The 27,478-nt window shown below is 45.5% G+C and overlaps 1 protein-coding gene across 2 annotated transcripts in view; it reads left to right on the forward strand.

The window, feature by feature from the left end:
* The window catches only part of VIPR2 (vasoactive intestinal peptide receptor 2), a 129,939-nt gene extending 108,890 nt beyond the window's left edge, over window positions 1–21,049 (forward strand). For both annotated transcript variants that reach the window (XM_081932275.1, XM_081932276.1), the window contains 5 exons: window positions 2,292–2,361; window positions 3,878–3,969; window positions 4,085–4,208; window positions 4,296–4,337; window positions 18,136–21,049. In XM_081932275.1, coding sequence (XP_081788401.1) covers window positions 2,292–2,361; window positions 3,878–3,969; window positions 4,085–4,208; window positions 4,296–4,337; window positions 18,136–18,309 — 502 coding nt within the window. In that variant the 3' untranslated portion in view covers window positions 18,310–21,049. The remainder of the gene's footprint in view (window positions 1–2,291; window positions 2,362–3,877; window positions 3,970–4,084; window positions 4,209–4,295; window positions 4,338–18,135) is intronic.
* Window positions 21,050–27,478: the final 6,429 nt, after the last annotated feature.

The raw sequence follows: 27,478 nt of genomic DNA on the forward strand, positions 1-27,478 counted from the left end.
TTGGCTGAGCGCGGGCTGTTCAGGCTGTTTCCATTGGCTGCCCTGCTTGACAGCTCCGTATAAATAGCTGTCAAGCAGGGAATGTGCTGAACCTCGTCTGTTTTGTAGTTACTGTTAACCTGTTTTAATAAATGCTGTTAAAGTTGCCTCAGTCCGAGTCCTTACTCAGCCTTCGGCTATCTTACAAAGGACACCCAGGCATACAAGTGAAACTCAAAAAATTAGAATATTGTGCAAAAATTCATTTATTTCAGTAATGCAATTTAAAAGGTGAAACTAATATATGAGATAAGACTCATTACATGCAAAGCAAGATAGTTCAAGCCGTGATTTGTCATAATTGTGATGATTATGGCGTACAGCTCATGAAAACCCCAAATCCACCATCTCAGAAAATTAGAATATTACATGCAATCAATGAAACAAAGATTGTACATAAAACAATATCGGACCTCTGAAAAGTATGAGCATGCATATGTACCAAAGTCCTCTTTTCTGATGAGAGCAACTTTTGCCAAAAGCACCAAAACCTGGTTCAATGACCGTGGGATTACTGTGCTTGATTGTCCTCTTCATTCTTCCTCCATACTCTGGGTCCTTGGTTTCCAAATGAGATGCAAAAGTTGCTCTCATCAGAAAAGAGGACTTTGGACCACTGAGTAACAGGATTTTGGACCACTGTGCTTCATTAAGTCCAGGGTCAACGCAGCCGTCTACCAGGAGATTTTGGAGCACTTCGTGCTTCCTTCCACAGATGAGCTTTATGGGGATGCTGACTTCATTTTCCAGCTGCCCACACTGCCAAAAGCACCAAAACCTGGTTCAATGACCGTGGGATTACTGTGCTTGATTGGCCAGCAAACTCGCCTGACCTGAACCCCATAGAGAATCTATGGGGAATTGCCAAGAGAAAGATGAGACACATGAGACCGAACAATGAAGAAGAGCTGAAGGCTGCTATTGAAGCATCCTGGTCTTCCATAACACCTCAGCAGTGCCACAGGCTGATAGCTTCCATGCCATGCCACATTGAGGCAGTAATTGCTGCAAAAGGGGCCCAAACCAAGTACTGAGTACATATGCATGCTTATAGTTTTCAGAGGTCAGATATTGTTCTATGTACAATCCTTGTTTTATTGACTGCATGTAATATTCTAATTTTCTGAGGTTTTCTGAGGATTTGGGGTTTTCATGAGCTGTGCGCCATAATCATCACAATTATGACAAATCACAGCTATCTTGCTTTGCATGTAATGAGTCTTATCTCATATATTAGTTTCACCCTTTAAGTTGCATTACTGAAATAAATGAACTTTTGCACAATATTCTAATTTTTTGAGTTTCACCTGTAGTTTGGGACGCAGCTATGCGTGGTGGCCCAAAATGGACTTGGATATCACCCAATGGGTATCCAGGTGCCAACAATGCCATGCAACGCCTTCCCTATCCAGGGCTCCAGTGCAAAAGAGGGAGAACTCTGGATATAACACAGCAAGGCAAGAGTCCAAGGCTAGAATTAATCCACAAAGCAAGACACAAGCTCCATGCGTCAAGTCAAGATCCAAACACAAGTCCAAAGGCAAGAAACACAGGAAACCGAACATGAAGCAAGGCAACCAAACACATTATTTTTGGTCAAGCTTAAATAGTTATCGCTAGTACAGCCCCTTATGATTGGTAAGGCTGCCGCCTTGCGAGTATCACTGTTGGTCTGTCACCTCTCAGCCCTGCATATCCTTGGATAAGAGGGAGGAGTTGACTCCACTTCCTTTTCCTTGCTGGCCACTGGCAGTTGCTCTCACTCTCTACTTGGAGCTTCCAGGCTAACAACTTGTTGCAGCTGTGACTCTCTGTGCTCAGGCTCAGACAGCTGCCCATCCAGTTGTTCCAAACACAATTACTCTGTCAAGCTGGGGCCTCTGCTCCCTGGTGTGCATCTCTAACAACCCTTGGGCTCACTGCCCAGAGGTGCCAGGGACCAGCTCATCTTCCTCCTTCAAACTAGTGTCCAGAGAGGAGACTGGCAATGTGTTCATTATATAGATTGTTGTCCTGGTACCACTGCAACTCCTCTCCCATCTATCTATTCTCATAACAGTCTAAAAATAATACTTGTTTCTGACCTACAATTATATTGTAGTCCCCTCTGCTTTTTCTATTTTCAAATTTCCTCACAATTGTGCTAGAGTTAAGCAATAATTATGGTACAATGACACAGGATTTATTATGTTTATTTATTATGTATCCTTGCTGAAAGAATTAGATTCATTATTTTTCCTTTTTTTAAACAGTTGCTGGGATACAAATGAGCATAATGCTCCTTGGTGGATTATACGAGTACCAATCCTAATTTCCATTTTAGTAAGTAAATTCAGCATTGGGAATGAATTATGTTAATGTAATTTTTCACACTAGTTTTTTATGCCAGTTGCCAAATGCCCTGATTTTGTTTACTTTACCACAGAGGTTCATAAGTATGAGGGTTGGTTGTAAGTCACTTTTTCAGTGCCGTTGTAACTTCAAATGGTTGCTAAACAAATCATTGTAAATTGACCTGTGTAGAATTATTTACTTGTTTGTTTCATCCTGACTTTGTTATTTTTACAAATAATTCAAGTCGATAAACCTATCCAATACACCTTTCTCTACAAAAGCAACTTTGTGAGGTGAGTTGGGCCAAGAGAGGTCATCCAGCTGGCTTTCAGATGGGAAAGATGGGACTTGAACTGACTTTGTTTTTAGCCTGGTACCTTAGCCACTAAACTGGCTTATGACATGTAATACTAGTGTTAATGACAACAATATGGTGGTAGAAATGATGGAAATGGGACTTTAGTAAAGGACCAAAATAGAATCTTATTATAGCTCCTAATTTAAGGAAATAATATAATTCTGAGACAGACGAATGAATAGGTGTATTTATTCAGAGGTCTGTCTGTCTCGCTTTTATGATTTCATTTCATAAAACCCTACCTAAAGGCCAATTAATATTTTTAAAAGATTCAGGAGGATAAAGTTATTAAATATCTTTTCCCTCTCTTTAATTATCTTGCAATGTCTTTATATTAAAAACTGAATATTCATGGAGAGGTTGGTGGTTGCTAGGTGATCAACTCTTAGAATTCAGCCCAATTTTGATCCCCTCCCCCAAGATAAGCATCCCTGAATTCCCTGTGAATTTATTCTAAGTGGATGAACATAAGAATAAATTATATTCTTTCAATTGGATGTATATATTTAACTTCTAATATATAGTGTTAGATACACCAAAATGTAATTCTTTCTATATTTAACTGTGAGTACATCTTAATCTACATATTAAGGCAATATTTTTCATCTTTGCAACTTTAAAATAGATGAATTTCAACTTCTAGAATTTGGGCTGGGAATTCTGGGAGTTGAAGTCCATCTATCTTAAAGTTGCCAAGGTTGAGAAACACAGCAGTAAGTTTTTTCTTCTTCTGAACATCATTACAGGATTTAAGTTATCAGTGAACGGTTGGGAAAACTATGCATTATGATATATTTTTTTAAAAATGTTTTTATTATACACTTTCTTTTATAGTACATTAAATTTCCAGTTTTGCAATGATGGTGTACCGACTAAATCAAGTCCTTTTTAAATATGCGTAGTGTTATATCCTGATTATAGCCATTATTTTCGTAGTCATACAGTATAGACTCTTTTACATAATGTTGTAGGCCATTATTTTCATAGTTGTACCATAACGCTCCATATATTTATCACTCTTTACTTTTTAATCTATATTCAAGTACAATCCAATAGTAATATTACTTGCAGTATTCTTATATATACGTATATAACTGCATTTACATTATGATACAATTATAAATGCCTCTCTTAATTCTTTCATAGGTAAATTTTATCATTTTCATTAGCATAATAAGAATTCTGCTGCAGAAGTTAAGATCGCCAGATGTGGGAGGCAATGAGCAATCACAATACAAGTGAGTGAAATGCAATTCCCTGTATATCTCTTGATAGAGATTCCTGTTGGCAAAACACAAATAAAAGGAGCTCTGACATATCCTAATGGACTTATTTTATGTGTTTACTTTTAAGGAGACTTGCAAAATCAACGTTGCTTCTGATTCCACTCTTTGGCGTTCACTATGTGGTTTTTGCGGTCTTTGGCGTTTCTAACTACTACCAGATAGTTTTTGAATTATGCCTGGGTTCTTTTCAGGTACTAGCTGAGCAAGTTTTCTTCTTAAAATAATTCTGATTTAATTTTATTACTGTGTTTTAACTTGTTAATATTTTGCCCTTGCAGGGACTGGTTGTTGCAATCCTGTACTGCTTTCTGAACAGTGAAGTAAGTTTATATCTTCTTGGGATAAGATTGGGGGCAGTGATAATATTTCAGGCAATTATGCTGTTGTTCAGCTGTTGACTGAACCTTAATATTCACTTTCCAGTATATGGAGGTAGGAGTGAGAAAGGGCCATCTGGGCAAGGGGATCCCTTTAAGTAAGAGTAGATGGAACTTTGTTTTAAACACTGCAAAAACTATAGCATGTTTTAAATCCAGCCATTCAGCTAACTGGAATAGTGCGAGTTTCTCCAGGAAAGAGGGAAATGCAAAGCAGGAGAGGTGTTATATCCTATGACTCTGGCGGGAAACATTGTATTTTTGCAACCCAACTCAAACACCAACCCAAACTTGAAACAGCCATTTGTGGACTTCATTCTTTGATGGCTGGTGAAGGGGAAAATTGAGTTCTTTAGTAAATAGGATTGTAAATGTCTAAGGTAAAATAAGGAGAGTGCCAGATGATTTGTTGAAATTTTATAAGCTCATGCTTGTGACATTATGGAAGCATCTACCCACCTTCCCTTCTGCGGGCCTCTTCCTCAGTTATCTTTGATTCCCCCCAAAAAAACATCTGGATCCTTTTTTGCTTTGGTAGGATGTATCCAAAACATTTAAGCTTTAGTTTAAGTGTTACTGTTTCTAGTGAACATTAATTAGATTCAGCAACTCCAAAAAGTAAATATAGTGATACCCTGCAAGTTTTTAATCAGTTAACAACTGTCTTTTTCTGCTGGGAGTTACTGAGTGAATAACTTTCAGATATTTTCAGATACCTTTAATCTGCCTTTAAGTTGCTGGGTTTTGATTTGGCACTAACCCAAAATTTGGAACTAAAAGTTCCTGAACTGAGAGAGATTTAGTTTCAAATAAGCATGCCTAATTTTCAGTATGTAATTAAATTTTTCCTGTTTGCTTCAAAATCTTTGCTTAGAAGTTAAAAGCAAAGAGATAAAAAGTATCTTGACTTCAGTTTTCATGGCAGCTACAGAAACACGTCCCTATTGTTGATAGTATAGCTCCCCCCCTTTTTCCCCCCTCAGACTTGGTCCCAAATCAATTTGATTGGTTTTTTTTCCCCTACCACTTTAACACCTTTAGATTTGAAATGTTTTGAATAAATGAGGTTTCTATTTTTTTATTCTTTATTCTTTTCTCAGCACTCCAATTATAGCACAGCATATTGTAAACTGTCAAGAAATTTCAGTACATAGCATAACAAGTTGTATTTTTTTAAAAAAAAATAACTATAACGCAGTTTTATTAAAGGTGTGACCCTTCGTATAATTCCTTTTTCATTTTATCTCACCTTCTTGTGTATGAGGGACCCTTGGTGCTCTCTGAGCTTGGTGGTCTTCTTGCAGACATTTCATTACCCAAACGTGGTAACATCACCAGACTGAAACAATGGTGGGTTGCTATGGGTTAGCCTGGGTTTGGGAGAAACCATAGCTAACGTCATGGCTAGTTCAAAGAACCTCCAAATCCCACTCGCAGCAGGCCCTGCCCCTTCGCTCCCAGGAGTCTCCATGTGGCCCGTTTTGGAACCAAGGTAAGTGTAGGGCCTGTGCAGAGGCTCAGGGAGGGAAAAAACAGGCCTCCAGGAAGTTCCGGTGTTCTGTCCTCGACATATGACCTGGCAGCTGGCAACAGCCAAGCCGCGCCTGATTGGCTAAGACGCGTCTTGGCTGAGCGCGGGCTGTCAGACCGTTCTGATTGGCTGCCCTGCTTGACAGCTCCCATATAAATAACAGTCAAGCAGGGAAGGTGCTGAATCTCTCTGTACATAGTTATAACTGAGCCTGTTGCAATAAAGCGTTCTAGTTCTCCTCAGAATCGCCTCACCTCATTCCTTCGCCTAATCTTCTAAACTGGCGACGAAGGTGGGATACTGAGGCCACAGACATCCACCTCAGAACATTGCAACAAGGAGAGGACAATTCCTTACTGAAAAGCAATTTTTCTTTTGTTCTTTCCCTCACACAACGCTACCATGGCGTCTATGCCTCCGTTCGCTCCGTTCGGAACCGCCGATGAATCCTGGGCCGGGTTCCTGGAGCGATTCGAGTGCTTTTTAATAGCCAACAGGAACCGCAACATACCAACCGACCAAAAATGCATTTTTTTCCGGTGGATTCGAGGGAGGGGTTCACACGTGGGTTTTAACACAGCCTGATTGGTCCATAGACAGAGAGAAAGTTGATAAAGTCTCCTGCCTTCCCTTTACTTCCCAGTATCCTCTCAGTCTTTCGGTCCTAGTACTGTGTTTTTTCTTCATCTGGTAGGATTATTTTATTATTACTGGTAATTGATTTGATTAATTGGACATTCTAAATTCCAAATTACAGGCTGCGGCCCAGAGACAGTTTCCCTGTCTGAGCGGTTGGGGGAGGGCCCCGTGGGGCAGCCTCTCCTCTCCCCCGCGTGCCATTGGGTCCGAACCGATCCCCGGGGTGCGGGGGTGTTGGATTCAACTTGTTGCAGCAGGGGGATGCCCGCTGGCCGTTCCGGCGCTTTTAGAAGCGCGCAAACAGCCCCTTTAGCTGCCCGCTGCCGCTGGAGCGGCAAAATTCTGTTCCGCGCTGTCCCAGTCCTCTTAAAGGGGCGCACGCGTGTTTTGAGGCTTGCGGAGGCTTGTAAATACAGAGGAGCCTCCGCAGTAAAAAAGACGGAAAGCCGCGGTGTTTTAAAAGAGCCGCGGCGATTGCTGCAAGAGGGTTGGGCTGGAAAGAGGAGGTTTTCCTTCCATCTGGGAGCCTCCTCGTGGTCTTAATTGGCTTTTCAGACCACTGAATAATACGGGCGGCCATTTTGAAAAAGTACGGGTGGCCATTTTGTTTTCTTTGTGTCTCAGTGTTGCGGGCGGCCATTTTGATTCGCGCCTCGTGCGCTGATTCACAAGCCTCCAGTGAGAATTAGAGCTGCTGTGCCTTATTACGTGGAGAGTCAGCAGCCAGTAAACCTTACCTGTTGCCCAGCTGTATTCATTGTGAAGTGAAGACACGTGAGTGGTGAATGTACAGGAGGCAGATCTTCCTCAGGACCCTGAAGGTGCTCCTATGGAGGGGGGAGCAGCCCAATTGAGCAGACCCAGAACCAGGGCTGCTTCATCCCACCCAAAGATCTCCCAGTGCTCTTCCAGGGCCTCCACCAGAGATGAGCAAAGGAGACAGAAAGCTTTGGAGAGGGTGGTGGCTAGGGCAGAAAAGCAGGCTCAGGGACCCGCATCTAGGCCTAGATCTAGGTCTCCGGTTAGGCCTGCTTCAGCCCAACCTGGTTCTTCCCCTAGGGGATTCAGTCCATCTTCTCCCTCAGGATCCCCTGAATCTACCAGGGGTTTCAGACAACCTAGATCCCCTTCCCCCCCAGCCTCTCTGACACCTATGGGGGGGAGGAAGACCCTTTGGAAGGTTCCTCCAGATCCTTCCCATCTGCTCCACGACTGGCCCCTCAAAATCCTGATCCCCTCCAGGATGACCTTGAGGATTTGGAACTCTTGCCAGAGAGCATTAAGAGGCTCATCTCGGCTGCCATCACTCAAGGCATAGCTCAGAGAGACAGGGCTTCCCACTCTAGTAGATCTCTGGGGCGCCATTTCTCTAGGGCTTCTCCCCCATCAGTTGTGAGTGAAGCTTCTACCCAAGGGGAGGACAATTATAATGACATGGGGTTTTCGGAGGACGAGGATTCAGCTCCTCCGGATGAACCCTCTTCTTCGGCCTTGCTTCCCCCAGCCATGTTTAAGCCTCTGCTACACAAGGCTTGTAAGACCACTAAAATTGGTACTGGAGACCCCACGGTTGCCCCCTCCCAGGGATCCTGACATGGCTATGATTTCCAACACAGCCACTAATAAGGCAGAGATCCCTGCACCACCTTTGTTCCTAGAGGCAGTCCAAAATCAGTGGGCACGCCCTTCTAACTTCTCCAGCCCAGGCAGCAATGACCGTCATTTTTATAACGTGGAGCAAACTTTTGCTAAGGCATTGCAGCTTCCCAAGGTAGACACCCCATAACCGCTTTGGTCTCCTCCTGTAGTCTCTGGAGATGCAGCGGATAAGATGAAGCCGGAGGACAAGGCGGAGCTTACCCTAAGGAAGAACTTTAATGTATCCGCCTGGGCGGTTAAAGCGGCAGCTGCGGCCTCCTATTTTAACTGTTATGTGGTTGCACAAATTGTAGGAGCGCACTCCGATTCAGGATGAGCGTCTCCATCAGGACATAACTAAGATCTTAGCGGCCTCTCAATTTTCGGCCGATGCCACCCTGGACGCAGTGAAATTCGCCTCTAGTGCCCTGGCCACTTCGGTCACCTCCCGTCGCCTGTTGTGGCTTCACAACTGGCAGATGAACAATAAGGCCAAGTGGAGTCTGGCGGCGGCCCCCTTTGCGGGCCCCAATCTTTTTGGGGACGCTCTGGATCCCATTCTGCTAGAAAATAAAGATAAAAAGAAGGTCCTCCCTTCTAATGTAAAATAGGCAGAGTCCAGACCCACTCCTTACCGTAGACCCTTTTACAGGGCTCCGGAACAGGATCATCAGCAAAGATACCCTTCCTTCAGATCAGATAGGCAGTTCTCCCGTCGCTATTACCAGGACCGTAACAGGTTCCAGGGTCAGAACAGCGGCCCTTTCGTGAGGGGTGGGGCGGCCGCCCCTTCCGCAGAGGGGACTCGAACCCGGGCCTTCCCATAGGCGGCCGTCTGGTAAACTATGCGGATCAGTGGGACAAAATCACCACCGACGCTTGGGTCAGGGCCACCGTTCGGTACGGCCTGAGACTGGAATTTCTCTCCAACCCACCAACCTTATTCAGAACGTTCAACCCCTCTCGGGACCCGGAGCGACGACGCCTCATGGATGTCGCAGTAGCACATCTCCTCGAGATTCAGGCGGTCGAACCCGTTCCACCCACGGAGCGCAGGTTAGGCCACTATTCCAACTTATTTGTGGTTCCGAAGAGCTCGGGGGGCTGGAGGGCGATTCTAGATCTCAAGCATCTCAATCATTACCTCCTTTACAGACGTTTCAAAATGTCTTCCCTCAGGTCAATCCTACAGGGCGTCAGGCGGGGGGATTACATGGCCTCGATCAACCTGACCGAGGCCTACCTCCACATTCCCATCCTGCCAGCCCACCGCAAATACCTACGGTTTTCCCACGGACATCTTCACTTTCAATACTCTTCAATACTCTTCACTCTTCCCTTCGGGCTGGCCTCGGCGCCCTGCACTTTCACAAAGGTCCTGGCGGCATTGGTGGCTCACCTGCGCTCGAGACCGGTGAGACTCCAATGCTACCTAGACGATGTATTGGTTCAGGCAAAATCCTTTCCCCAGGCCACGCACGACCTCCAGTTCACCATCAGATGTCTTCAGTCCCTAGGGTTTTCTGTCAACTTCTCCAAAAGTCATCTCACCCCGTCCACACACATACTTAGGGACAGTTATAGATTCAGGGACGGGGATGGTCCAGCTCTCCCCAGACAGGCTCACCAGTCTCCGACAGCTAGTACTCAGGGTGCGCAGAAGTCGGTCAGTTTTCATCCTAACCTTGCCTCAGCTACTTGGCAAGATGGTCTCCTGCATCGGCGTGGTCCCGTGGGCCCGACTCCATCTTCGGCCCCTGCAGTGGGCCTTGATCCCATACCAGAGGAGAAGGATGAGCAACTCCCTGAGGTCTCTTCAGCTTCCTCCATCAGTCCGAGCATCCCTCCTGTGGTGGCTATCTCCTGCCCTGAGTCGTGGCAACACGTTTTGGGAACCGGACAGAATGATGATGACTACAGACGCCAGCCTGTTCGGCTGGGGGGCGCTGATGGAGTCCAGGATGGCGCAGGGTCGTTGGTCCGCATCAGATCTCCGCCACAACATCAATTGGTTGGAGCTGAAGGCGGCTCGTCTGGCCCTGCAACACTTCAAGGTGGCTGTACAAGGACATCACGTATTGCTTCTGACGGACAATGTAGCCACGAAGACCCACATCTACTGACAGGGGTCACGCACTCCCGAGCCCTCTGGCTAGAGGCATTGAAACTGGGTGCGTGGGCGGAGAAACATCTATAGTCCGTGGTGTCCGAACACATTTCCAGGGAGTCCAATCATCAGGTGGTCTGGCTGAGCCGAGCGACCCTCGACAACAGCGAATGGAGTCTCCAGTCACAGCTGTTCCGGAAGATTTGTCAGAGATTTGGCACACCGCTGGTGGACCTGTTTGCCATGCCACGCAATGCACAGCTCTCGAGATTCTTCTCCCGTTTCGAGTGCCGGTCGGCGGAGGGGACGGATGCGCTCTGGAGCAGATGGCCATGGGGCCTTCTTTATGCTTTCCCTCCCATTCCCCTTATCCCAGGGACCATCAGGAAGGTAGTGTCAGAAGGGGCTCATGTCATCCTCCTGGCTCCCTATTGGCCCAGGAGACCATGGTTTGCGGACCTGATGCTTCTCTCAGTGTCCCAGCCATGGAGGATTCCTCAGGAGGAGGTTGTCTTGTGCCAGGGGTCCTGATACATCCGGAACCCCAGTGGCTCCACCTGACCGCCTGGCACTTGAGTGGCAGCTCCTGAAGGGAGCCCACCTGTCCGCCAAGGTTATTGAGAGCTTGGAGGCCGCTAGGCAGCCTTCCACCACCAGGATATACAATTCCACCTGGTCGGCCTTCGTTAGGTGGTGCAGCCCATAAGGCCTAAATCCCACCAGAGCCTCAGTGGCTAACGTCCTAGACTAGGTCTGGAGGGCGGCTTGGCGCCTAATACCCTGCACAGGCAGGTAGCTGCCCTGGCCACGGTTCTGAAGGGGGAGGGTGCTCTTTCCCTCTCACATTCCCCTCTCATCAAACGTTTTCTGAAGGGGGCGGCAAACATCAGGCCCCCTCCTATCCACAGGTTTCCCACCTGGGATCTCCCTCAGGGCCCTTACAGGTTTCCCTTTTGAGCCCATCAGGTCAGTGCACCTGCGACTGCTGACACTATAAGTGGCGTTTCTGGTCGCCATCACATCGGCTAGACGCATCTCAGAACTGGGCGCCCTGTCTTCCAGGGACGACCTTTGCATCTTTCACCTAGATAGGGTGGTCCTCCGTCTTGATCCCTCCTTTCTCCCAAAGGTGAATACCCCGTTCCATAGGGCTCAGGAAATCATTCTCCCTCATTTTTGCCCGGCCCCTTCCCATGAAAGGGAACGTCTTTGGCACGGTTTAGATGTCCGCCGCACCTTATGCATATATCTCAGGAGGACGGCAGGGGTGCGGAGATCTGAGGCCCTTTTCATTTCCTTTCAGCTGGGGTCTCTAGGAGCTAGGGTGTCCTCGGCTACCATAGGACGGTGGATTCGTCAGGCCATTGTGGTAGCCTATGAGGCTTCAGATCGGGCTCCCCCTTCGGGAATCACGGCCCGTTCAACTCAGGGTGCGGCCACCACTGCAGCGTGGGCCACCAGAGCTCCCTTTGAAGACATCTGTAGGGCTGCCACTTGGGCTTCCCCGACCCCGTTCATTCGCCATTACCGTTTGGATGCCTTTGCCTCCGCAGAGGCGTCCTTCGGGCGTAGGGTCCTACAGAGGGAGGTGGTAGATCCTCCCCCGGGGCCCTAGTCTTCCCTCCCTGGGACTTAGCTTGGGTATGTCCCACGGGTGACCCCTCCCTCGAATCCACCGGAAAAAGGACGTTGGTTTTACCTGAACGTCCATTTTCGGGGGATGAGAGGGAGGGGTCACTTTCCCGCCCTAGATAGCATAGGGCCGGGGGAGGGCAGGGTTGGCTCCTGGGTCTTCTTGTGCTTCCTTTTGCAGATGCTGTACCTTCGTCTTCGTGGAAACTGGGAAGTAAAGGGAAGGCAGGAGCCTTTATCAACTTTCTCTCAGTCTATGGACCAATCAGGCTGTGTTAAAACCCACATGTGACCCCTCCCTCTCATCCCCCAAAAATGGACGTTCAGGTAAGACCGTCCTTTTTCCTCAGTTGTTGCGGCCCGGCTATGTTTAACTCAGCCAGGGCTCTTGCTTCTCCTCTTCCCGTCCACACCCTGGACTGGGACACACTCATTGCCAAACTAAAAAACCACTATGCACCAACACCTTCTAGGATCGCAAGGTGCTATGCGTTCCGGCAATGCGTGCAGAAGCCTGAAAAATCCGTCAGCCAGTTCCTTCAGTCCTTGAGGATAGCCGCCATACAGTGCAAATTCGCCGACCTGGACGACTCGCTGGTCGAGCAGTTTGTGTGTGGCATCAAGGACCCCCGCCTCAAGCGGAGACTCCTGGCTTGGCCGGAGATAACCCTCCAGCAAGCTGTGGAGGAGGCCAGAGCTGCGGAGCTCTCTGAACAGTCCACGGCAGAGATGTTCAGGAACCAGTTGCCACCTCCGCCCAACCGCACCTGACTGATCGACGAACTCGTACCCTTGGACGAGCCTGACGATTTCAACCAGGTGGCCCATTTGCGGGCAGTGCCAGGCGCCTATCTCTACGGTCGGCATTTTACACTTTACACAGACCACAAGCCTCTCCTTGGGCTTCTGGCCGGTGGCCGACCTACCCCTCCCATCCTACTAGGATGACCCGCTGGACGGAGTTCCTTGCAGCGTATTCGTATACGCTGCTATACCGTCCTGACAAGCAGCTTGGGCATGCTGATGCCCTGAGCCGCTACCCCTTCCTGACACTGACCCTTCTCCAGTGCCCTCTCTGTCTATCTTGTCCATAGCTTCCCTCGGCCTTCCGCTGACAGCCTCGGACGTGGCAACCCACACCAAGGCCGACCCTGTTCTCTCTCAGGTGGTCTCCTGGGTTCTGACAGGCTGGCCTTTGGGCAGAGTGTCGGAGGAGTTTTGCCCATTCAAATCCCACCAGCATGAGCTGGCCATCCATAGCGGGTGCCTATTCTGGGGCGATAGGGTCATCATCCCCCTTCCCCTTCGCCACCAGGTGCTTACTCGTCTCCACGGGGACCACCGGGGCATAGCGCATATGAAGGCATTGGCGCGCAGCTATGTCTGGTGGCCTCACCTGGACGACGAAATAGCGGCCTGGGTGACGGGTTGCTCTGTGTGCCAGCTGTCACAACCCGCCTGCGGCACCTGCCCAGCAATGGGAGACCCCCAGAGGACCTTGGTCTAGGGTCCATGTAGACTTTGCGGGCCCTTTCTATGGCCAGGTTTTCTTGGTGGCCGTAGATGCGTACTCTCATTGGGTGGAGCTAGTCCTCATGGCGTCCACCATAGCAGAGAGTACCATTAGGGCCTTACAACGTATTTCTGCTACACACGGACTGCCGGACGTCCTAGTGTCCGACAACGGGACGCAGTTCGCATCTACAGCCTTCCAACAATTCTTGGCCATGCAGGGCATCCGCCATGCGCCCACTGCCCCCTACCACCCTGCATGCAATGGCCGGGTGGAACGTGCCGTCCATTCGGCCAAAGAGGCATTAGGCAGGATGGAGCGGGGCAATTGGCCGGCAAGGGTGGTCGCTTACCTTCTAGGTCAGCACTCCACCCCTTGCCCCATCGACAACAAAAGCCCCGCTGAAGGTGCTGAATCTCTCTGTACATAGTTATAACTGAGCCTGTTATAACTGAGCGTTCTAGTTCTCCTCAGAATCGTCTCGCCTCATTCCTTCGCCTAATCTTCTAAATCCGGAAGGCTGGACACAGGCCCACTTCCAGCCTCTGGAGGACCTCCGTAGCCCAGGGGATGTAGTTTTCACCCTCCCAAGGGTTGGGAAAAGCCACTGGAGCCTGGTGAAGGCGAAAACCTCCCCGCTGTGGTGCAGGAAGCCGACTAGGCCACGCCTGCCATGACCACACCTGCTAAGTTCTCGACTTACGACCTGGCGGCCGGCAACAGCCAAGCCGCACCTGATTGGTTTAGACGTGGCTTGCTGAGCGTGGCCTGCCAGGGTCGCTCCTATTGGCCACCACAAGTAAAACTTTTACGCACCATTTTTTCCGCATAAGGCATCACTAGTCAAGCCACTGCATCAGTTGCTCGACTGATCTGCGGCCTGGTGCTGGGGAAGCTGCGAAGCGCATGCGTTTGCGGCTGTCAAAACTGCTTACATCAGCAGCTATCTTAGTCCAAAATAGTGACAAGCTGCCGCTGGCATGTGACGCCTCCTCTGTTGACCTGGGGGCGGTTCTGAGTCATGTTCTTCCCAATGGCTCAGAGGCCCCCGGGGCTTTTTATTCCTTAACACTCTCTCCAGCAGAGAGGAACTACAGCCAGATTGACAAGGAGGCTCTGGCTACTGTGTCCGGGATTAGAAAATTCCATGACTACCTATACTGTCTGCATTTTACGCTATTCACTGACCACAAGCCTCTCCTTGGACTTCTGGCCGGTGACCGACCGACCCCGCCCATCCTCTCTCCTCAGATGACCCATTGGACGGAGTTCCTGGCAGCGTATTCATATATGCTGCAGTACCGTCCTGGCAAGCAGCTGGGGCATGCTGATGCCCTCAGCCGCTGCCCCCTGCCTGGCACTGACCCGACACCGGTGGCCTCTTTGTCTGTGTTGTCCATCGCCTCCCTCGACCTGCCACTGATGGCCTCGGACGTGGCAGTCCATACCAAGGCTGACCTAGTCCTCTCCTAGGTCTTTTCGTGGTTCCTGAGGGGCTGGCCGTTGGGCAAGGTCCCCAAGGAGTTCCGCCCCTTTAAAACCCACCAGCTGGAGCTGTCCATCCATGGTGGGTGCTTGCTTTGGGGGGATAGAGTCATCATTCCCCCCCTCCGCCGCCAGGTGCTTGACCGTCTCCATGGGGACCACCTGTGCATAGTGCACATGAAGGCTTTGGCTCGCAGTTATGTCTGGTGGCCCCACATGGATGAAGAGATAGCAGCCTGGGTGGCCTCCCAAGAGTGGGAGGTTTCTAGGGGGGCATGATTGAGGCTCCACGTGGATTTTGCAGGTCCTTCCATGGCCAGGTGTTCCTGGTGGTCATGGACTCTTACTCTCGCTGGGTGGAACTCATGCTTATGTCCTCCACCACCGCAGAAAGTACTATTTGAGCTTTGCAACGCACTGGTTGTCGGATATTCTCGTGTCCGACAATGGACCGCAGTTTTCGTCCAAAACCCTTCAGTAGTTCCTGGCCATGCAGGGAATCCGTCACGCGCCTACCACCCCTACCATCCGGCCTGCAATGGCCAGGCGGAACGAGCCGTCCACTCGGCCAAAGAGGCATTGGGCAGGATGGAACATGGTGACTGACCGGCAAGGGTGGCTGCTTACCTTCTAGGTCAGCACTCCACCCCTTGCCCTATCAACAACAAAAGCCCTGCTGAGCTACTGATGGGCCGGCGCCTGCGAACCCCCCTGGACAGAATGCATCCGCTCTACTCAGGGAAACAGTCTAGCAACCTGGGTGCCCCTCCCCGTGCTTTTGGGGTGGGGCACTTGGTCTGAGCTAGCAGCTTCTCAGGAGACCCGAGGTGGGTGCCTGCCACCGTCACCACAGTAACCGGTCCCTGCTCTTACAGGGTCGCCCTCACAGATGGCACCGAGTGGAGGCATTGACTACCACCAGAGGCCTGCACTCCAACCGGCCCGCTGAGCCCAGCCACTGCTCCGCCAAGGCTCTTTTGGCCACAACAAATGCACTTCCGTTTGAGGCCTTCACACAGCCAGGCCTCTCCTACCCTGCTGCCGCCTTCCGGCAACCGCTCCAAGTTGTTCCTCCAACCGTAGACGCTCCCCCCTGAGTTTCCCCACTTTGTTGATCTAGGCCAGTGGTGGGCAACCTTTTTTTTCAACTGAGCCAAATCTCGCCAAAACCACGATTGAAATTTATTTTGAGAGCCACATTTTTTAAACCGAAAATACATAGGATGGTACACTGTTTTTAGTTTCAATAAACTCTGGCATTTGAAGCACGCAAGTCTTAAAGCTGTCAAGTTACAAGATCCTTGCACCCCTAACCCTTTAGGAAAAAAAAAACCCAGGGGTCTTCAAACCTGACAGCTTGAAGACTTGTGGACTTCAACTCCCAGAATTCTGAGAATTGAAGTCCACCAAGGGCATCAATCATATTAGCCCAGGGATCTGCAAAATTGGCTCTTAAGACTGGTGGACTTCAATTCCCAGAATTCTGAGAATTGAAGTCCACCAGTCTTAAAACAGCCAACTTTGCAGACCCCTGTGTTAGCCCAAAGCCTGGTGCTGGGCCTTGCTCCCCCATTGGTGGAGCCCCAAGAAGCGAGGAGGGAGAAAAAGAGACGGAGGCTAAGGAGCTTCCCCCTGCCCCCTCCCAGCAAAAATCTAACCGGGGAGCCGGGCAGTAGCAAATTAGCCAATCATGCGAGGAAAGCGAGGTCTGACCGGGTGGGCAGCGAAACTCCAGGGCTCTCTGTTCTAATTCCCCGTGAAAACTGTTGCCTCTGAAGCGTTTGCTCTACTGTTTGAACCTTTAAGCGTCCCTTTCCCTTTTTTCTTTTCAACCCACAATGATTAGGGAGGATCCTGAAGTCGGGCGGGGACGAGAAGCGAGGAGGCACCGCCCGACTTCAGGATCCTCCCTAATCATTGTGGGTTGAAAAGAAAAAAGGGAAAGGGACGCTTAAAGGTTCAAACAGTAGAGCAAACGCTTCAGATGCAACAGTTTTCACGGGGAATTAGAACAGAGAGCCCTGGAGTTTCGCTGCCCACCCGGTCAGACCTCGCTTTCCTCGCATGATTGGCTAATTTGCTACTGCCCGGCTCCCCGGTTAGATTTTTGCTGGGAGGGGGCGGGGGGAAGCTCCTTAGCCTGCGTTTCTTTTTCTGCCTCCTTCTCGTCCCCGCCCGACTTCATGATCCTCCCTAATCATTGTGGGTCGAAAAGAAAAAAGGGAAAGGGGCGCTTGTTTTGAAGTGCCCGAGAGGAGTGAGGGGAGCGGGTGCTTCAAAACAAGCGCCCCTTTCCCTTTTTTCTTTTCGATCCACAATGATTAGGGAGGATAATAATCCGGCACACAGAAGAGCCGCATTAAAATGTGTAAAGAGCCGCTTGTGGCTCGCGAGCCGCGGCTTGCCGACCACTGATCTAGGCCAATCAGGCCTCGCAGGTCCTTTCGCCAGCTACTGGCAGCCAGACCCTGTTCTGCCCTCGGTGGACGCGCCCTCTTGTGCTGGCCTACCTGGTTTGTTGGATCCGCCTTCGGGGGTAGGCCAAGATGGCATCACCTGGAGCTCCACTCACTTCAGGGAGGAGCTTCCACGGGCACCTCTTACTCCGCCGTCGACACCTCTGCAACTGAGGCATTCTGGACGGGTCGGATGCTGACCCGCCTACTTGAGCAAACACGCATGTTCAACCTACGTGTATGCGTCCTCGCTAGGGGTGAAGGACTGCTAAGTCCTCGACTTATGACTTGGTGGCCGGCAACAGCTAAGCCGTTCCTGATTGGTTAAGACCCGGCTTGGCTGAGCGCGGACTGCCAGGGTCACTCCTATTGGCCACCCTGCTTGACAGCTCCGTATAAATAGCTGTCAAGCAGGAAAGGTGCTGAACTTACTCTATACATAGTTTTCAGTTGCTATTTGCGAATAAAGTGCTGTTCATTTACCTCAGCTGCCTCATGCCTCATCCATTTGTCCGAACTGCTAAAACGCCCACCCAGCAACCGGGCAGAGAACCCATTGCTGAAATTTTTGAAGCCCGCCCCTGGCACTGAAACGTCTGCAAGAAAAGCCCAGAGAGCACCAAGGACACCATATTTCAACTATGAGCTACATATATTCTCTTGTGTTGCTTATTGCATATCCAACAGTGAATTAATCCCAGCCCTGATAAATTCCATGTTGGTTTCTGCTTTGATTTTAGGTTCGAGGAGAGCTGAAAAGAAAATGGAAAAGCTGGTGTCTGAATGAAAGAATGAGCCGCGATTACAAAGTTCACAGGTCTTCTGTTTTTCCAAATGACTCAGAAAGTGGACCCCAGTTGCATCGCAATTCAGCCACACAGTTTTCTTCTCATACAGAAACCTCGGTGATATAAGTCATCTAGGTGCCTACGGAAAAACTATGGAGCATGTCCCTGGGTACATTCATTGCGCTATTTTCTAATGTGTAGAGTTTGTATTCCACTTTATCTGTATCTCAAGATAGAGGGATTTCCAGCCTAATGACAGCTATCTTTTGTACTTGCTTTTAGAAGTTGGTTATGATGGAACCCTTTTTCGTCTATTAATTCCCGCATTCCCAAACTCTGTATGCTGCAAATACCTGTAATAATTTAATAGTCACCATCCAGATTTGGTTTAAACCTCTGGAAAGTCATCAAATCATGCAGCAACTAGTCTCATCTGTTGAAGAAATGTTTCTTTTAACAAAATTGGTTCCAAAGACTATATATTTAGAAATTGCTACAGTTGTTGTCCTTTTGCAGAATCTTGAATCTCATTGGAGTAAATTCTATGCAGGTAGTCCTTTTTAGCAACCATAATTGGGACCAGCAACTTGGTCATTAAGCAAAATAGTCTCTTAAGTGAAACATGATTTTATGATCTTCAGCTTTCCTTTGCTTCACTGACCTATGAAGCTCTTAAATGGGAGGACTGGTCACAAAGTTTTTCATTACCATTGTAATTGTGAACAGTCACTAAGCAGGACAGTCGCTAAAGGAGGACTACCTGTAGAGAAGCCTGCTGCTTATATTTGCAATATCATTTGATAGAAACCATGAATTTGCTTGGTCTTTAGGACCTAGAAGGGTCATATGTACATAGCATTGGCTTTCCATCACAAACAAGCTATTTATCAGTTTTCTCATATGTTGGCTTTAATACTATTTATTGTGTACCTTTTTTATATCCCTTGTAATGCATTTTGACTATTCCCAATGCTTTCCTTTTTGTTAGCTTCTGTGGATTTCTGTAAAATAAGACTAAAGCACTTACTGAGCGACGTCCCTGCCACCTCTCCATAATGTTGTCCGATTTTATTAGATTTCTATTTGTTTTTAATGCCTTGGCCATGGGATCTCAACAAAAAAAATCCAATCTCTTCTTTATGAAGAGAGGGTCCATCAGTGTAGCCATAACAAAAGTCTTCTGTTTTGAGATGTGTTGGGTTTGCAACGTCCAACACAACTTGTTTCATTAGATTGCGCTTTTACAATGCTTGAAAAGAACAATGATCAACCTTTGTGCCTAGGGCCAGCAGTGGATCCCAAAACAAATAATTTCCATGAGTAGTTTCATTTTTAGATTAATATTTATTATGATATTTCAGCCAGAATAATAGTAACTCAATTATTTTCAGTTTTAGGGTGCCTCCTCCGTTATACTATGTCTCTGCATTGTCTCTACAAGGAATGAGTCTAAAATACTTTGCTTTAGAATATTCAGCATATTTCATGTTTTTGATGTCAATGACTTTTACAACACAACCATATTAAAATATTCTGATGGTCCTGAATGGAAATAAGGCATAGTGATGAGCTAAAGTAATATTTTTCAAGATGCTGGGCTTTAAATGCATTTGACTATTATTCCCAGATTTCCTGGTCAGCCAGTAAGAATTCTGGGAGAGTGTATTCACATACAGGTGGTCCTCATTAATATACTGCCTTTTTCACAGTTACAAAATTGTTGAAAAAGTAACTTTGCAGCCAATTCTCACATTTAAAACCTTTGCAAGTCTTTAAAACAAAAGAAAGCTGAAGTAAGATCATAAGCACAGTCACCAGTTTTACTAAACAAGTTCTTTACTTAATAATGGAATTGCAATTCCCAGTTGTGATTACTAAATGAGAACGATCTGTGTTCGAAATCTCCAGATTCTAGATCGGGTGTCAAATTTGTATCATCATGGAGTCATCACGTGACGTATCATGAAGTTTCCCCCCCTTTGCTAAACCAGGCGTATCCATGGCCAGCGCATAATGCATCCGGCCCGTGGGCCACGTTTGACACCCCTGTTCTAGATGGTTAGTCTAAAACCAGTTAATATCTTTGGAACAGCAATTTGCTTTAAAATCAGAAATCAGGCATATATTCCTGGAAGCAGGTTCCATAAATTCTTCAGAGTGTTGTCTCTCTTTAGCTATTGTGCTAAAGCTGGTCTATATATGCTGAACGCTTTTTTAATTAATTAGTATTTTCTTCCTTTCATTGCCCCCGGAATGAAAAAGCTAGTTTTCTTAAAGAATGCACCCTCTTATAAAAGTCAAAATAAAAAGCATAATTCTGCATACTCCTAATGCTTTTTTGATTTGATATAACTGTCTTTCTATATTTCCTTTTTCAATATTTTATTTTTCCAGTGTTCTTTTCCAGTGTTTTTCAAATTGAAAATTGATTGTTTTTCTTGAATTGAGTTTTTCTTCTTGCTGGATCCATTTCTTAAAAGTTGATGAAGAGCCAAAATGTGGAAAGAATTAACTGTGATTAAATTTTTAGGTTTTTTTTTTTAAATAACAAGATGAAAAATAAATAACAATGTGGGAATATTAGCAGGTTATCACTCAAGAGCAGCAGCAAAAAAAAAAAAAAAGCCATGCAACATAATTTTATGTTGCCATTGCTTTTTTTCTAGGATTGTTTTAGTTTTCTAGTCTAGCCTTTAAATTTAGTCTTTCCAAGTATTAGCCTAAATTTAAGTTTAGTCATCTTACACTGACTAAGCACAATGACAATCTTTTTTTAAAATAAAAGATGGATTGGAAACCATTTTTATATGACAAAAAAAAACCTAACACCTCATTATAATTTGTAATCTTATTACAACATATAGGCTTAGGTTAGACAAAGTCTTAGACATCAATAGGGTCTTAAGATGTTTCAATGGCTGTGTTTCTTTCCAGTAATACCCCCCACTCACTGTGACTACTGGTCAGTGCTCCAATCAGGAAGTGTGCCCTTCTCCCTAGTTTTTCCTGGAAGATAGCTGCACATTTATTAACCCCAGCCTGATCTTGAGGCTCCGTGAAGGTCAACTGCCCTGCTGATATAGATAGTCCTCAACTTACAACCATTTGTTTAATAAGCATTTGAACTTATAATGGTACTGAAAAAAGTGCCTTATAACCAGTCTTCACTTACATGCCATCCCCATGGTCACATGATCAAACTTCAGGCATTTTGCATGTATTTATGATGGTTGCAACATCCCAGGGTCATTTGATTGCCATTTGAGAGCTTCCCAATCAGCTTTCGACAAGCAAACAGTGAGAGAACAGAGACAACTGTAGTGATTTGCTCAACAACCATGTCAAAAAAAAGGTGACCGTGACTCATTCAACAACTGCCTTGCTTAGCAATGAAAGTCCTAATACACATTGTGGGTGTTAGTCAAGGGCTATCAGTATAAGACAGGAACAAATCCCAGATAGTGAGATGCTGCTGCAGCCCTATAGCCTTTCCAGTAGTGTGTGTTCTTCTCAATTTTACCCCAACTCATCCCCAAATTCAGCTATTATTTTATAACTATCTGGCAATTGCTGAATGTATCGAATTATAAATATTGTCGGAACTAAGAGGGCTAGGTAAGTAATTTGTAATATGACTTTACATCTCAGTGCTGCTGACTGCCTGTTCAAAGTTAACAAGATTGAGGGAGAAAAAAGGTTTTGACATGAACCCTTTTTTAATAACCATAAAAGGTATAAACCAAAAGAGGACTTTTTTGTTTTGTTTTAGCCTCCTGTCTTTGTGCAGCCATTGTAAAAGGACACAAAGCTGACAGGTTTTTATAAATAGAAGTGTGGAATATCTGCAGTCCTAAGAGAAAAGGGCATAGCTGCTTTTACTTGTCGCTTATGACTGTGGCTTTCTTAAATAATAAACCAAGTTTATGCTGCTCTTCTTTTCCACAAGTCCCTCAGAATCTAAAGTGGCATTTATTTCTAAAAAATAAACACTCCCCTTGGTTTGCAATTCAGCTTGGATAGAGCAATCAGCAGCTTTTTCTAATTTTTTAATTTGGGCATATCATCTTCACCCTATTTATGCTTAAGCCCAGCCATTTATTCTCAGGTTTAGTTCCACAGCAGACCAGCAAAAGACATGAGCAAAACCCCATTTCTAGACATGAAGCAAAGGTGTTTATGCATCATAAATACCACAGATTCTATTCTGCATCTTCTTGGTTGCCATCTTCAAGCCCCTGGGAGATTCCTGCAAAAATGATCAGGAGAGCTGAAGGCCCCTACTAAATTTCTACTATCTGGTCCAGGAGCATCCTCAGGAGGATGACATTTTTTTTAAAAAGGTCATAATGACTTCCAGAAGCATAAAATTGAAGCTCTGCCCTTTGTGTACAAGTCAGAAACGCAATGTATATTAAAACAAGGCTGGGCTTCAATCACACAACTATCAACAGGAGTTTTGGGACTCCACTCCTCATTTCCTTAAAATACTGATGAGATTACCTAGTTGGGTAATGAGAAGTCTGCAAGAAAACAACCAAGCTCAGAGAGCATCAAGAATTCAGTTTGCAGATTCTTGTCCTGCTCTTAAGAGTTACAGAAAGAACATATAGCTCTTCTAGTCAGTGTGTCCTTCCCCTGCCCTCAAATCAAGCCTTACATTTAGTTAAATACTAGGAGATCTCCCTTCTTTCTAATAGTGTGTGAAAGAATGCAGGAAAAGCAGACAGCGGACATTGGGCCCTGAGCAAAGTAACACTTTGCATATGTTATCTCATGAGACCTGAATATGAAGGGTGTTAATCTGTAAAGACTGAGGTGCAAAGTTTCATACCACTCTTGCCTTCTAGTTGTGATTCTATGCCAACCTAACCCATTTATTGCATTTAAAAAACAATTGTAATTTCAAAATATTTACATTAAAGTTAATGCCGTTTTAGCATGTAAACAGATGGCCAGCTTTATTTTCCAATTGAGGGTTCCTCTCGACCATGAGCAACATGCTGGGGAAAAAAGATCTGAATCCAGAATATAAAAATACTTAATCCATTTACTTTCTCCATATTTAATCATTTTTTCATGTCACATTGCAAATTGTAAATTGATAGGAATCAAAGTTACGCACTTCTGAAACAGAAGAATCTGGAATTCATAAAACTGAAAACTAAATACATTCCATTGCATTGTTTAAATTCATATAGAACTGACCACTGTAATATTTCAGATTCAAAAGAAGCCATAGGTGAGAAAGTTCATTTGCTATTATTTAATATACGATTCATTTGCTATATATTTGATATATTATTCAGAATGCACGGTTGTAAATTCAAGGCTTACATTAGCCTTCACAACCTGATGCCCTCAAGGTGGGTTGGATTTCAGTTTCCTGGTTTCTTAGCCAAAACATTTGGAAGGGATCCCAGAATGAGGAAACTGCGTTTAGGTTTAAATTCAGGGCTTTACTTTCATTTCTATCATGGGCATCACTGACCAATCAAATAATCAGCCTATTTTGTTCAAATATTCCTATGTATCAAATATATCCATTCTATCTCCCTACCTCTCTGGCATTTAGCACAGGTGTCCTGCCAATTATTGTACCATGACAATATAAATATTTTCATTTGAATTATTATAGTAACTATCTTTTAAAAACCATGACTACATTATCTTTATGAATGTGTACATGGCATTTTATATTAATTTTAGTCATGGTTTATATAAATAGCATACACATGTATCTTTATGAATGTATATACTACTGATAGATCCAGTTTGGTATTAAACATCATGCTAGAAGCCAGGAGACTATGAGTGGTTCTTCCATAGGCACCAAAGCCAGCCGGATGATCTTCGGCCAGTCATTCTCTCAGCCCTGAGAAATAACCAGTTTTGAAAAATCTTGCCATGAAACTGCAAGGTCTAGGTAGTCTCCGAAAATTAGGCACAATGGAATAGAAGGAAATAGGACAGCGATGGCGAACCTTTTTTGGCTCACGTGCCATAAGCGGGGAGAGCACAGGGGGGTCATGTGCAGGCATGCTGCACCCATAATGCACTGTGCAACCTCCCCAGTGCGCATGCGCGCACTACAGGTGCGACCCCATTTTTGCATGCTTTTTTCGCCCTCCCCAGGCTCCAGAGGCTTTATAGGAGCATGGGGAGGGCGAAAACACCCCCCCCCCGGAAGCCCTCCGGAGGCTTCAGGGACCTTCAGGGGGCTTCCCTGAAGCATCCAAAGCAGTCAAAATGATCCTCCAAGCAAACCGGAAGTCACTTCCGGTTTGCTCGGAGGGTTGTTTTAAGTGCTCCAAAGGCTTCAGGGACCTTCAAGAGGCTTCCCTGAAGCCTCTGGAGCAGTCAAAACGACCCTCAAAGCAAACAAGAAGTCCGTTCCTGAACTTCCAGTTTGCCCGTAGGGCCAGCTTTTTGCACTCCGGAGGCTTCAGGGAAGCTCATGAAGCCTCTGGAGCCTGGGAAGGGCTAAAAATGGCTTTAAAAAAGGGTGAACTCAGCTGGCCAGCACGCGCATTAGCGCTGGCCAGCTGGCAGGGCAGTGCCTCACGTGCCCTGACAAATGGCTCCTCGTGCCATCTGTGGCACACGTGCCATAGGTTCACCATCACTGAAATAGGATATTTCCAAGAAATTTTTAGCAAACTTAATTTCACATTAAAATTTGATGTAAATGAATATTGCTTTCTTTTTTATAAGATGTACAGATTTATGAAAATATAGGTAAACAAATGTACATAGAGCGGCCTTCATAGGTTCATTTGATTCTCATTATGCACTTTAAGCTATAAAGTATTTGACAAAATATATAGCAGCTGTGATTGTGAATTGTTACCTATAATGTTTGAAAGTGCTTTAAACATGCCGCATTGAACATAAACTCTCAAACACACATTCTGGTTCACAGCCAGTGAAGACATGGTAGTGGAGCTTCCAAAGGTATGGCAAATGCAAAAGCAGATCCCACAACAGAAACTGTTCAGTAGACTGATTTGAAATCTCTCCAGATAGGGAGAGAGTGGAAGATCACCCACATGTTCTCCAGAGAGTTACATCTCACAAGCAGACAACAGGATTGCAGTTTTCTATGGGTTTGAAGTCTTGGTGAGTTGATGAAATCAACCTCGCTTTCTAATCACTTGTGAAAATTACTCATTAACTATTTCTAAAAGCTATTGAAAGCCTGTAGATAGACAAGTCTAAAAAGGCTGGTTGAGTCTGCCTTAATTCTAAATAAAAGAAAAATTTAACCCTAAACTTAAGAAATTAAAAAATCTGAAATGGGCAAAATGCTTACATTGATTCTGTATTATCACAGTGGTTTTGATTGTTTCAGACATGCCCCCCCCCCCCAAAAAAAAAGTAAGGCAGTGTTATTCTCTTTGTAACTTGCTTTGGTTGTACTGTAATGGTTGAATGGCCAGGCACTTTTTGATACAATTGTGTAGTATCCATTTTATTAAAGGATGTTGCAACCTGCTTCTTTTTTCTGGTGTTCTGGGTTGCTGCAGTGCATTTGTAGTCATCTGAATAATGTTCTTATACAGCTCTTGCGGGAAGTTGGATTGTTACCAAAAGCTAGAGTGGTTGTTTTTCAGTAGACTTGCCTTTATAATTTGCCAACATTTCCTCTGCTGATGAGGATATTCAGGTAGGGTAGTGTGTTCTTATGAATTTTATTCCTTTGAAGATGTGGATTGTTTCACATTTCTTTTTTTAGTTGTTCCTTTTTTGTTAAAATGAAGGGGTCGTCACATATTGGATCCATATGTTTGAGTCTTGAGAGTTGTGATCTCATGGATGCGCCTCTAATTTATTGCTATATTTGTCTATCAAATACAAAATAGATAGTGAGGCAGAGGTTGATGAGATTTACTATTCTGGGTATTTCAATCCTAATGTATTTGACTAGTTGAGTGTCTTGCAAGTTATTGCTGTTACGTTTGTTTTTTACTAGTTCCAGATTTATTGAAGTAAAGAGTACATTGCAATCATTTTCATTTCTTTGCACTTTGATTTTCTGGAAGCACTATAGTTGATAGAATATTAATTCTCCTCTCTGAGTTGTGCAAGTTTTTTTGTAAGTTCTTTCGCTCTTTTGTATTTTGGGTAATAGTTGGACAAATAATATATTGGGCTTGTGAATTTTGGGGTATCCATAGAAGCATGAGAGGATGATCTTTTCATTCACCTGTATTCTCTACTGATTTGATTTTTCTTAGTTTGTTGAGCAGATTGTCTAGTTTTTTACATTGGGTTAGTGGGATGTTTATCTTATAATAATTCTTTGGGGTTTTGTTTGTATTATATTCTGTTTATGTTAACCGTTTTTCAGCCTTTGTTGGAAGGATGGTGATGGTTTGATCTTTCTTTAGATTTTTGAGGACTGCTGTCCTTTACTTGCATGTGTTCTGGTTCTGTGTTCATCTAGTTTCTGGTATGATTGTTTGCCTTCTTGAGTCTCTAAGGCAAGAAGAAGTTGTATGATTTTAAATGCTGCTTCTAAAGCTGCAAAAAATGCTGCTTCTAAAGCTAAAATTCTCACTGATTACTGTCATCTGCAGTGAAGCCTTTTTGGAGCATATTGTGATTTATAGTGGATAGTGAGCTATTTGGGTTCATGTTACTTCTTTGCTTCTGGAGTTGAGCTTGAGTAATTTGGTTTGGAATTTTGTTTTCGTTTTTCAGCTTGTCTTAGAAATGTAATCTTGATGGTGGTTGTCAGCATTTTTGTATATACTGGAGCTATGGTTTGTTCCAGTTGGTCCTTGAGGTTGTTTATGGTGTACCAGATGGCATCCCCATGAAACACAAATTGTAATTTAAGAAGAAAAAACAGAAGTCATCTACAATATAGTATCAGGAGTATCACATATATAGAACAGACATTCAGAAGACTATAGAGTGCATCCATGGACACCCAACAGCAATTAGAAGGCACAATGAAAACTCCTTAATTTCACAATACTTGGACCGACTCAAGTATACAAGTGGGAAACTGAGACCATCCTAGTTCAAGCCGGATCCAAAAATGTTAGGGAATTTCTGGAAGCATTCAGACAAGTCAGCCATCAATGGACACATAGATAAGCCAAATTTAAGAGAATATAAAAAAGTTAAGAAGGAAACAAAAAGACCAGAACACATTATCTCCAATAACCTGCACCCAGATAGGCAAGAATTAGCACCAAACAATCATGCAGAAAATAATACCCTAATCAAGGTACTACTAAGGAGAAAACCCCAACACAGGCAGGGTAAATTATATATAAATAGGGAGCAA

This window comes from Natrix helvetica, assembly GCF_964273705.1.
Source record: "Natrix helvetica genome assembly, chromosome: Z".
Classification (NCBI taxonomy): domain Eukaryota; kingdom Metazoa; phylum Chordata; class Lepidosauria; order Squamata; family Natricidae; genus Natrix; species Natrix helvetica.